This window comes from Primulina tabacum, chromosome 11, assembly GCF_025594145.1.
Source record: "Primulina tabacum isolate GXHZ01 chromosome 11, ASM2559414v2, whole genome shotgun sequence".
Lineage (NCBI taxonomy): Eukaryota > Viridiplantae > Streptophyta > Magnoliopsida > Lamiales > Gesneriaceae > Primulina > Primulina tabacum.
In genome coordinates this window covers 40,126,905-40,139,576 of record NC_134560.1, presented here as the reverse complement: position 1 = coordinate 40,139,576, position 12,672 = coordinate 40,126,905, and the positions used below count along the sequence as shown (strand labels likewise).

General features: G+C 33.5%; 1 protein-coding gene across 1 annotated transcript; it reads left to right on the top strand.

Annotated features, from left to right (window-relative positions):
• Nucleotides 1-11,222: 11,222 nt before the first annotated feature.
• On the top strand, nt 11,223-12,393 carry LOC142518864 (protein BIG GRAIN 1-like A). The gene has a single exon (XM_075621689.1). The coding sequence runs from the start codon at nt 11,261-11,263 to the stop codon at nt 12,251-12,253; it is 993 nt and encodes a 330-aa protein (XP_075477804.1). The 5' UTR covers nt 11,223-11,260; the 3' UTR covers nt 12,254-12,393.
• Nucleotides 12,394-12,672: the final 279 nt, after the last annotated feature.

Here is a 12,672-nt window from a genome sequence, read left to right as displayed (position 1 = left end):
ATCCCACTCCTTGGGAAGACCTCGGACCACCTTCAGCGCAACTTCTTTGTTTGAATACACTTTTCCAAGTGCATTCAGTTTATTTATGATGCCGCTGACTCTCTCATCATATTCGTTCATAGACTCTCCAATCTTCATTTTGATGTTGTCAAACTTTTGAACAGCAACAGAGAGTTTGTTTTCTTTAGTTTGTTCATTGCCCTCGCACAGCTGAATTAATTTCTCCCTAAGAAGAGCTTGATCTTACTGAATGTTACCTTATCCAAGGTTTTATACAAAATATATTTAGCCACATTGTCTAGGTTGGCTTTCCTCTTATCTTCTGCTGTCCATTCTTCTCTGGGCTTTTCAATGCGATATGGTGCACCATAAGTTATGGCAACAGCAGTATTAGCTTTCAATATTTTCATGGTCCGTCAGTGATAACGTACCACATGTCATCATCTTGTGCAGCTAGATTAGACTGCATTCTAATTTTCCACTCATCGAATTCTTCTATGGAGAAAAGTGGAATTTTGTTGAAGGAAGACATGGTAATCAGATTTTGTAGATAAGAAATATTCAGAAACAAGATTCAACTGCTCTGATACCACTTGTTAGGAACGGTTGGGTATGAAAAAGTGTTTAGAAGGGGGATTTGAATAAACACTTGATAATTTTCACAACTTCTTCGATGGTTGAATCAGTTTAGTGATAAACTGAGTTCACGAATCTTGTTGTCAATGTCAATCAGTTAACTTAATAACAGTGCGGAAATAATTGAAGGACATATAGAATATAACTGATAAGAAATAACGCAAGATTTGTGGATGTTCTGAGATTTCAAATACTCCTACGTCACCCTCTTCTATCTCGAAGATAGAATATTCACTAAAAGACTTTTATCTATACAATGATTTGTACAAACCCACTTCAGTTTAAACTTAACACTGTCAAGACTGAAACTCTTAGTATCAATACAATTTATCAGTACTTAACTGATGTGTAATTTCTTGGCACAACTGATCTCTACAAGATCGAATAAGACAACAATAAGTGTTTGTGCTTTTAGCTCAATGTATAGCCTGAAAGCTATTGATATGTATAATAAGCGTGAGCTTTTGAAACTAAGCTTGAAAGAATATGTGCAGAGTTTTGCTAAACTTGTAATGAGGTTTCAATAACTAGGTAACTCGGTAACCTCTTCTCAGCTGAACTTCTCGGCTATTTATAGGCTTTGCTTCCAACGGTAACAATGAATACTTTTGAATCTTTATATTCGTTGTATAGTCACGTCAACATTCTTCTGACAGTCGTACACTACAGCTTTTTTGAAATGCGGCATTCCCACTGCTTCTGTACAAAATGTCTTTTGTTGGCTACATCCTTTAACTAGTGACGTGTAAAGCTGATGAATCAGTAGACTTCTTTAGTCGATAAGATTAACTGATTAGTGTGTAACTAATCATTCTCAACTGATTGTTGTTTAAGTGATCAGTCTCAACTGAATCGACCAGTTGTTTGCACTGCTTCAGTTAGCTTGATCAGTTCATTTGCCTTTGATTCTTCAGTTCGGGCAACTATCAGTTACTAATCTTCAATTCAGTTTTCTTGATCAGTTGTTCAATCTTTTCACGCTTAATTTGTCAAACTCCGAAATTAAGTTTCCAACAGATTGTCATGGCACAAGTAATTTTTTGAAAGATTATTTTAAGCTATTAGAAATAAGTTACTCAACACGATTTAAATAATAAAAAACAGATCATATGATATAGAGAAACATTGTATCTGATATCATTATTGGAGTACATTTCTCACACCCACTGAGCAACGTAAGTTTAAATTTTCTGTTTTGACTATCAAAACTCCCTTGAGCGTCGTATGATTCAATTAAATATTCATAGGGTGATTAGTTTAATTTACCTTTGTGTTATAAACCTTGACTCCAACTATCCTATTGTTTAGGCGGTAATAACCCTTCTTGTATATCTCTACAAACGATCTACTGGAATAAACATCTTTTTCAATTCTCCGAATTAGGTCCACGATTAGAAACCGTGTTTCTCGTCAAGATCGCACTAGAATTCTTAATGAAATTTTCACGTTGAGAATAATCACCAGAGGACAGGCGTCAATGCGGCATCATGACGACATGCAAAGGACAATGGCAGTGCTGTGGTGATGATAGGACGTGAGTTCCTCCAAAGGCTGGTGGTTGAGATTTGTGTACGAAGAGAGAGATTTCAAACTGTTGTTGTGTGTTATTTGTCCTGTTTTTTTTATCAACTTTTGAAAATATATATTTAATAAACTCAATCTCTCGATCCCACCAGGATTCTACTTGAATAAGAATTCTGTAATTCTCATTATTTAAAATTCTCATATTATATTTTTCACTCTTGAAAATACCAGACATAATTAAATAATTATCAACTCTTGATAATACATGATATAATATAATTAAATAACCATATTTAATTAATCAATTAATTAATTAATTTTAGAAACATTTACATGGTAATCACTACTAGTCAATTGTTATTTAATTAGAATATTCTAAATTCACTAATTAAATAATTGTGAACTAATTGTAACTCTGATCGACGATCGCACAATGCTGATGTGACGATGGTACAAATCTCGTTCATATAATGGAAAACGAAAATTTTGAAAAACAAAAATTTTCACTAATTCATTTTTTACAGCTTCTTATTTTGTGAACTCCTTCACTGAATTTGGCAGTTGCAGTATCCTCATTTAATTACCAGATAATCTAACTTTCATAACTCCCAATAATGAAATCTACTTATAAATTCCTTTATAAGCAATACTTTTGATCCCCATAAAACTAAAGTCGTCAAATTCAAACTCTTTGAATTTGATTATCTCAATGAGAATGTAAATTTTAATACTTGTGTGACCCTCAATGGTTTAGGGATACAACTAGTTGTGGGTTCACAATTCATGTGATTCGAAACAACACTTGTTTCTTATGTGGGTTTACCCTTGTTCACCCCATTCCATCCATCAACCCTTTGATCACAAGAATGTCAGAACTCGAGTTTGATAACACTCATCATATCATGATAAGATCATCTTATAGCATCACACTATGATCCATTAGGTATCAATAATAGTCTTTCAAGAACCAATATGTTATAGTTAGTATACAGTACGGTCTCTTCAACACATATATCTCGATCAAATCTGCAATCATTGATATATCGAGCGTTGCAAATGAATTAGATAATTAAGTGATGTATCTTTGATTAATAATAGTGGCATCAGATACGCAACAAGATAACCATCTTCCCTAATGTACATATCTTACTCTGACCAGATATTCTTTGCACTATTAACTCATCAAATCACATAGGATATTCACACACACAGGTGAACGGTCAATCCTCGATTACAATGTAATGGCTCATACGTATGTCGGGACTATACTCAATCTCGCCACCTAATTATCCTCCTCGAGTCGATAGACGAGTCAGAGTGTAGCCTTAGTACGTTGAGCATCTATGTTGTCCCGACTCAAATGACTAATGATGTACAATCATAACCGCAAACTATTAAACTTGATAAGTGATATGAAACGTCTGCCCTTTTTATTGCTTTAAAAGTACTAAGAAATTTTTTTTTAAATCCTCTAAATATCGGCTTTCCCTAAAATATTTTTATAAAATATTTTGCCCTTTTTAAAATAAAACATCAGCCAACTAGCATTTAAAAATCAAGTGAAATAGTCACAAAATAAAATCGTCTACTGTTTTACCAAACCTAAAGAAAGCAATAATTTGAAAAGAATAGCTCATATTAAACCTCTCAAAAATCTCTCAAAATCATAAATAAATAATCTTAAAAATCTCTAACATAAATCATGAGTCATAATCGTAAATGCGGAAAGATAGAAGCGCTGGTCCTCAGGTTGTGTGCGCCATCAGTCCAGTCAAATCATCCGTCAAGACCTCCCTCAACCTCACCTGCATCCATCACACCTAGTGAGTCTAAAAACTCAACACACCATAATCTTTATAACAAATAATACGTAATACAGTCAACATATAACAGTGAAAAATACTTGTACTTAAAATATCGTTTCATGAAGATGCATGAACTTCAAACATGACCATTTTCATAAATATTTTCATGATGCATAAACTTAAGCATAAACATTTTCATTACATGCATTTCATAAACCTTAACTTTTTTTCTTTTTTTTCCTCAACATGACATGACATAAAACATTTTTCATGATCATAAACATTTTTCTTTTTCCTTTGTTGAATTCAGATCGTTAATTGTGACTTTCCTCAAACCTCAAAAGTTGATGGATCCATCTACATGTAACCACAGTACTGGGCGGCGGGGGACACCAGCAACACTCTCACCGATCAACTGGGCCCTGGCCTATCATGATCGAATAGAAATACGATCGTCGGGGCTCCTTCTGGGGCCTTCTCCCATAAATGGGCTCCCTCTGGGGCCTTCTCCTCTCACGTTATTCTCATTCTTACCTCAAACCTCATATCCTCATAACCTCATATTCGCAATAATGGAAACACGATCGTCGGGCTCCCACTGGGACCATCACCCTCACGACATCGCCAACATTAACGAATTAGTCACAATCACTTCACTTCCTTCAACATTTACATTCTCATCACTTTATCAAAATCATGCATAACATAACATTTTATTTTTGAAACCAAGCATGCAACATGTCTTTTAAATGTCTTTCTTAAATCATAAAAATCCCTTAGACATTTAAAAATCATAATTTAATCATGAACATTTCATAAACCATTAAAAATAATCATAATATCATAAAAATAGCATTTAGGGCACTGCCATGACATTTACTAATTTTTTGGTGTAAAATGACCGTTTTACCCCTGGATGTAAAATTTCCCGTTTTTAAAATTTTCTTAATTTAATTGACTATAACATGTCCCAAATAATTATATAAGTCTACATGAATTTTTTCATATTTTTATTTAGCTTAAATCGAGGACTTTTAAATTAATATTTAAATAAGACGTATTACTGCGTTTTAATCCCGAATTAAACTAAACCTTAATATAAAATTCCCAAATTCAAAACTTAGGCTTTTAATAATTATTTAAGCTTAAATATAATTTTTCATAATTTTATAAAGCCTAAAACTAGGCGTTTCCCTATTCAGTTCTTAAACTTAGACGTACTTCCTAGTTTTGACTCGTATGGACTCGAAACTTAACCAAAATTTACCAAACTTGGACCAAAGCTTAATAACACCTAACTAAACCATATACAACCAAATTCCAGCCCATTAAGTCCCTTGAACAAGCCTAGGAAGCTACTGAATTTTTCTGCACAAGAGTCCTAGTCCTAATATGATTCGAACCTAGACTAGCTTCGCCTCCAGCCCTTATCCACCATGTCCAGCCTCTAGCCATCCCTCCTATGCAGCCCACTTAAGTCTACTGGACCCTCTCTAACTGCAGCTAGCAGCCGTAACCCTCAAAGACTCCTAGTCGAAGAGTCATTTCCCTTAAGGAGTCTATTTTCGTTTTTATTCCTTCCCTATTTTTTTCAGCCCTTAAACATACACCTAGGGACCCTTAAACATGTGAAAAAACATCTCTTCAAGTATCCCTACCATGGCAGCCCCTTTGTGCATCATTATGAGGAGTTTTAAAAGATGAAAACACTAGTTTTGTGCATGTATAGCCATAAAAACGAAAATATAAAAGTTGTATCATGTTTTGCATGCAATCATGTATCAAACAAATAATATGGTGTGAAAGATGAGAAAAAGGAGATTAAGGCGTGCCTTTGCGTAATTTACGCACGAATTTACGTTGACGATTGCGAAGAACGGCGACAAAAAACCTAGGCTGAATCCTCCTTGAAATTTCGAACGTTTCTCTTCAAAATATTCTCTGTGTGTATCAGTGTATTATGATTTGGGGGAATTGGTGTGCTGAATTATGAAAGTGGCGTGTGATAAGTGAGGGTTTGGTGTGGGTTTAGCTTATTTTATAGTTAATAATTCCTTAATTAAGCTTAGGCCAATTAAGCATAAATTTAGGCCCATTAATGTTTAATTAGAATTTAATTAAAATATTAAAATAGTTTTTGTAAAAATAGTTTATGAATTTAATAGCCGGGTTGCCAAAAGGTTCGTATTTTTGTTGAAATCCAACACCGATAAAAATTACGTCCCGGCGTATAAAATCACCTCAAAACCTCATATCTTCAAAAATAATAAAAAGCATCAACCATATTTTAAATAATCAAAAACAATTATTTAATAAAAACATTTTTCATTTTTCAGCCCTCGGTCTCCGTTCCTCGATCGCAACTCGAATATCCTTTAAAAATACATTTTAACGCAACCATGTAGAAAAATATATTTTAAACATGTAAAAATGCACCACATAATTAATTAATGCAATTAAATTATTTAATTGAAATACACAAAGAATTTAATAATTGCATGCATGTGGTTCGCGTGTACTTTTAAATTTTCGGGGCGTTACAATCTTCCCCCCTGAATTGAATTTCGTCCTCGAAATTCGCTTATCCTTAATAACCCAGAGTTTAGATTCAGTTCTAGTATCCCAAAAATCCACGCTTCCGCTGCGCTACTCTAATAAAACTTAAAATCTAGGAGGTCCTTACGTCCCCTTGATCCCAATTAAATTTTCCTTTTAAATCCTTATTTGCGATTTGCAACTTAAGGAAACCCATAATAACTTAGTGCTATACTATTATAACCTCAAATTTCAATTTTTCTTATGATTCCCAATATTAAAAGATGGATGACCATACTTATCGTATATTATTTTCCTTATTTTATACCCAAAATATTCATCAACTTATCAATTTAAATCTTAAAATCCCAAACACACCTTCAAATTCTTAGATTTTTCAAGCCTAATATCGATTCATCCTTAAAAACCCATGATCAACATTCCATATAACACTGTAACCAAGATATCCCAAAGTTCCAAATATTCTTAAAAGTCTAAATTATCAAAAACTCTTATCAATTAACTCATTCAATCCTCACTTATTGATAAACTAGTCCCCAAATTCCGTAATAATTGCAAAACAAATTCTTAATTTTCCTCAAAAATCATCCTAATTGGTTCTTAATTTCAAAAATCCTACGATTAACCCATAAGTTCTTGGCATTCTCAATTTTCTGCTACGAGTTTCTCATAACATAATTTCGATAATTTTAAACTTATTTACCCAAAAATCAATTCTCATAATAATCTTACCCTTCATCAAAACTTAAAATCCCAATTTAAACATTTTCTTACTCCCAAATCGTTGCAAATCCTTAAATCATTATTCCTCGCGTCTAATTCCCAAAAATTAATTCGACTAGTAACCATGGATCATAATATTTTCTTAGAAAATCTACGTGTCTCAAAGCATTCATAATATTCATGATTAACTTATACCCCAAAAAGTAGAATGTCAATACTAATACCCAAAAATCAACATAGTCCAATTCCACCACAAAACCAACATGCGTTGAAATCAAATAATTTCTTATTTCATATCATATCACGTATAAAAGTTCTAGGGCATATAAAACATTTATCATCATAATGCTATTAAACATGTGACGTGAACATATAAGCCATGTACTTATGCAGGTAACATCATAAAATCATATAAAGCACGTAAACTTACAAATTGAGGCTTGAAGACTGATCTTTCTAGCGCTGATGGTGGCAACCCTTTCCAGGACCTTTGCTCTGATACCAACTGAAACGTCTGCCCTTTTTATTGCTTTAAAAGTACTAGAAATTTTTTTTTAAAATCCTCTAAATATCGGCTTTCCCTAAAATATTTTTTTAAAATATTTTGCCCTTTTTAAAATAAAACATCAGCCAACTAGCATCTAAAAATCAAGTGAAATAGTAAAAAAATAAAATCATCTACTGTTTTACCAAACCTAAATAAAGCAATAATTTTAAAAGAATAGCACATACTAAACCTCTCAAAAATCTCTCAAAAGCATAAATAAATAATCTTTAAAATCTCTAACATAAATCATGAGTCATAATCGTAAATCCGGAAAGATAGAAGCGCTGGTCCTCGGGTTGTGTGCGCCATCAGTCCAGTCAAATCATCCGTCAAGACCTCCCTCAACCTCACCTACATCCATCACACCTAGTGAGTCTAAAAACTCAACACACCATAATCTTTACAACAAATAATACGTAATACAGTCAACATATAACAATGAAAAATACTTGTACTTAAAATATCGTTTTCATGAAGATGCATGAACTTCAAACATGACCATTTTCATAAATATTTTCATGATGCATAAACTTAAGCATAAATATTTTCATGACATGCATTTCATAAACCTTAACTTTTTTTCCTTTTTTCCTCAACATGATATGACATAAAACATTTTTCATGATCATAAACATTTTTCCTTTTTCCTTTGTTGAATTCAGATCGTTAATTGTGACTTTCCTCAAACCTCAAAAGTCGATGGATCCATCTACATCTAACCATAGTACTAGGTGGCGGGTGACACCAGCAACACTCTCACCGGTCAACTAGGCCCTGGCCTATCATGATCGAATAGAAATACGATCGTCGGGGCTTCTTCTGGGGCCTTCTCCCATAAATGGGCTCCCTCTGGGGCCTTCTCCTCTTACGATATTCTCATTCTTACCTCAAACCTCATATCCTCATAACCTCATATTCGCAATAATGGAAACACGATCGTCGGACTCCCACTGGGACCATCACCCTCACGACATCGCCAACATTAACGAATTAGTCACAATCACTTCACTTCCTTCAACATTTACATTCTCATAACTTTATCAAAATCATGCATAACATAACATTTTGTTTTTGAAACCAAGCATGCAACATGTCTTTTAAATGTCTTCCTTAAATCATAAAAATCCCTTAGACATTTAAAAATCATAATTTAATCATGAACATTTCATAAACCTTTAAAAATAATCATAATATCATAAAAATAGCATTTAGAGCACTGCCATGACATTTACTAATTTTTTGGTGTAAATGATCGTTTTACCCCTGGATGTAAAATTTTTCGTTTTTGACATTTTCTTAATTTCATTGACTATAACATGTCCCAAATAATTATATAAGCTTACATGAATTTTTTCATATTTTTATTTAGCTTAAACCGAGGACTTTTAAATTAATCTTTAAATAAGACGTATTACTGCGTTTTAATCCCGAATTAAACTAAACCTTAATATAAAATTCCAAAATTCAAAAATTAGGCTTTTAATAATTTTTCATAATTTTATAAAGCTTAAAACTAGGCGTTTCCCTATTCGTTCTTAAAACCTAAGTTTAAAATATGAAAAATTATATTTAAGCTTAAATAATTATTAAAAGCCTAAGTTTTGAATTTTGAAATTTTATATTAAGGTTTGGTTGAATTCGGAATTAAAACGCAGTAATACGTCTTATTTAAAGATTAATTTAAAAGTCCTCGATTTAAGCTAAATAAAAATATGAAAAAATTCATGTAGGCTTATATAATTATTTGGGACATGTTATAGTCAATGAAATTAAGAAAATGTCAAAACGGGAAATTTTACATCCAGGGGTAAAACGGTCATTTTACACCAAAAATTAGTAAATGTCATGGCAGTGCCCTAAATACTATTTTTATGATATTATGATTATTTTTAAAAGTTTATGAAATGTTCATGATTAAATTATGATTTTAAATGTCTAAGGGATTTTTATGATTTAAGGAAGACATTTAAAAGACATGTTGCATGCTTGGTTTCAAAAACAAAATGTTATGTTATGCATGATTTTGATAAAGTGATGAGAATGTAAATGTTGAAGGAAGTGAAGTGATTGTGACTAATTCGTTAATGTTGGCGATGTCGTGAGGGTGATGGTCCCAGTGGGAGCCCGACGATCGTGTTTCCATTATTGCGAATATGAGGTTATGAGGATATGAGGTTTGAGGTAAGAATGGGAATATCGTGAGAGGAGAAGGCCGCAGAGGGAGCCCATTTATGGGAGAAGGCCCCAGAGGGAGCCCCGACGATCGTATTTCTATTCGATCATGATAGGCCAGGGCCCAGTTGACCGGTGAGAGTGTTGCTGGTGTCCCCCGTCGCCCAGTATTGTGGTTACATGTAGATGGATCCATCGACTTTTGAGGTTTGAGGAAAGTCACAATTAACGATCTGAATGCAACAAAGGAAAAAGGAAAAATATTTATGATCATGAAAAATGTTTTATGTCATGTCATGTTGAGGAAAAAAGGAAAAAAAAGTTAAGGTTTATGAAATGCATGTCATGAAAATGTTTATGCTTAAGTTTATGCATCATGAAAATATTTATGAAAATGGTCATGTTTGAAGTTCATGCATCTTCATGAAAACGATATTTTAAGTACAAGTATTTTTCACTGTTATATGTTGACTGTATTACGTATTATTTGTTATAAATATTATGGTGTGTTGAGTCTTTAAACTCACTAGGTGTGATGGATGCAGGTGAGGTTGAGGGAGGTCTTGACGGATGATTTGACTGGACTGATGGCGCACACAACCCGAGGACCAGCGCTTCTATCTTTCCGCATTTACGATTATGACTCATGATTTATGTTAGAGATTTTTAAGATTATTTATTTATGATTTTGAGAGATTTTTGAGAGGTTTAATATGGGCTATTCTTTTCAAATTATTGCTTTCTTTAGGTTTGGTAAAACAGTAGACGATTTTATTTTGTGACTATTTCACTTGATTTTTAAATGCTAGTTGGCTGATATTTTATTTTAAAAACGGCAAAATATTTTATAAAAATATTTTAGGGAAAGCCGATATTTAGAGGATTTAAAAAAAAATTTCTAGTACTTTTAAAGCAATAAAAAGGGCAGACGTTTCATGATAACCACTTGAAAATCCAATGGATGGTTGTTCAATGATCCATCCCATGAACACTCATATGTATGGATGGACATCTCCATGCCCTTATCAATATAACATGACGTTTATAACACAAATATTAGTCTCGAGCGACCTTTATCCTTATTTTAAGCGGCTGAATCAAATAGGGACATATTTAGAATATACAATACACAGCATAATGAATTTCATGAACAACCTTGCGAAATTGATATCGTGGTGCTAAAGTATATTTAAGGTTTTTATCTATGCAACAATTTGGCTTGCTGAGCACCTGCACACATAAATATATATAGAGCCAACCATCTCTTTCATTTCTCTTGAGAACAAAACTCACAAAAATGTATAATAGTAGTGGGGAAGAGAACTACAAATCAAGGAGACATTCCAAGAACAATCCATCTTTTTCCTCCACTCTCCTCGACCAAATCTACCGCTCCATCGACGTGAATGCCGAAGATTTCAAGCCCAAGAAAGAAGCCAAGATGTCGCAAAATGGTTTCAGGTTTGTGAAGACCTGCAGCACAGATGATGATGATGAAGAACTGGTCACAGTTAAGAGAAGGCCGACATTGTTCCCAGAAGACAACGATTTCTTGTTCTTCAGTTCGAGTTCTTCCTACAGTTCTGGTGCACTTTCATCATCCGACACAGAATTCTTGGGTAGAGTTTCATGTTTATCCAGCAAAACAAGGCCTAAACCAATTCGAACTGATGGCTTTCTTGAGAACCAGACTAACAAAAGCAAAGATGATGATATGATCAAGTTCAAATCAAGGGCCTCGAAGATATATGCCAATTTCAGGAAAGTGAAGCAGCCTATTTCCCCGGGAGGGCGCCTCACCAGCTTTCTCAACTCTCTTTTCCACAACACAAATGGGAAGAAGGGAGAAAAACTTGATCCAGATTGTTTATCGGCGACAAGATCGTGTTTAAGTGGCATGTCGAGAAATGGGAATGGGAGAACGGTGAGATATAATCCGATTGTTAATGAAGATTCAGGTGCTTGTGGGCATAAATGTATATATCTTGAAATTTCTGATAAATTTGGAAGGCCTCCATTGCCACAACCAAATGCTTCAGCAGAGTTGAAATCCAGCTTAAGGGAGGGAAAAGCACACGATGCTTTGAGGGGATTTCACATTAAATCTTCTTCCAAGTTTACAAAAACCGAAGATGACGACGGAGTACTCAGCGACTCGAGCTCGGACTTATTCGAGCTCGATCATTTGAACATGTTTGGAATTGACAGATTTTGTGAAGAACTCCCCGTCTATGAAACTACTCGTTTGGACGCCACAAAACGTTCTGGTGTCAGTCGTTTGATTCGATAATTACGTCTTTGGTTTTGTTACTTTTAACTTTAAATAAATTGTCTCCAAAAAATTTTAAGGTATACTTTCTATCAAATCAAAATATACTTTGGTCTCTTTCCAAGTTCTGGAGTTTGATGATGATGATGATGTGAAACAAATGTGTGGAGAAAGCAAGATTTGAAATGAAAACAAACGGACAGATTCGATCCCAAGGTATAAAGTGATCGAATGCTTATATATATATATATATATATATATATATATATGTTATGTTCAACTTGGGAGTTACTGCAATAGATCAAATGGTCATATAATCCTCTGTTTTGTGCTATATTTTTTTATTATTCGATGAGCAACTCTTTGGAGAATAGAAATTGTTATATCATATATATTTTTTATTTTTAAAAATTAAAAAAAAATGAAAAACGAAAAAGGGA

Coding starts and splice junctions, on each gene's coding strand:
- LOC142518864 (XM_075621689.1), top strand. CDS start 11,261: ATGTATAATAGTAGTGGGGAAGAGAACTACAAATCAAGGAGACATTCC.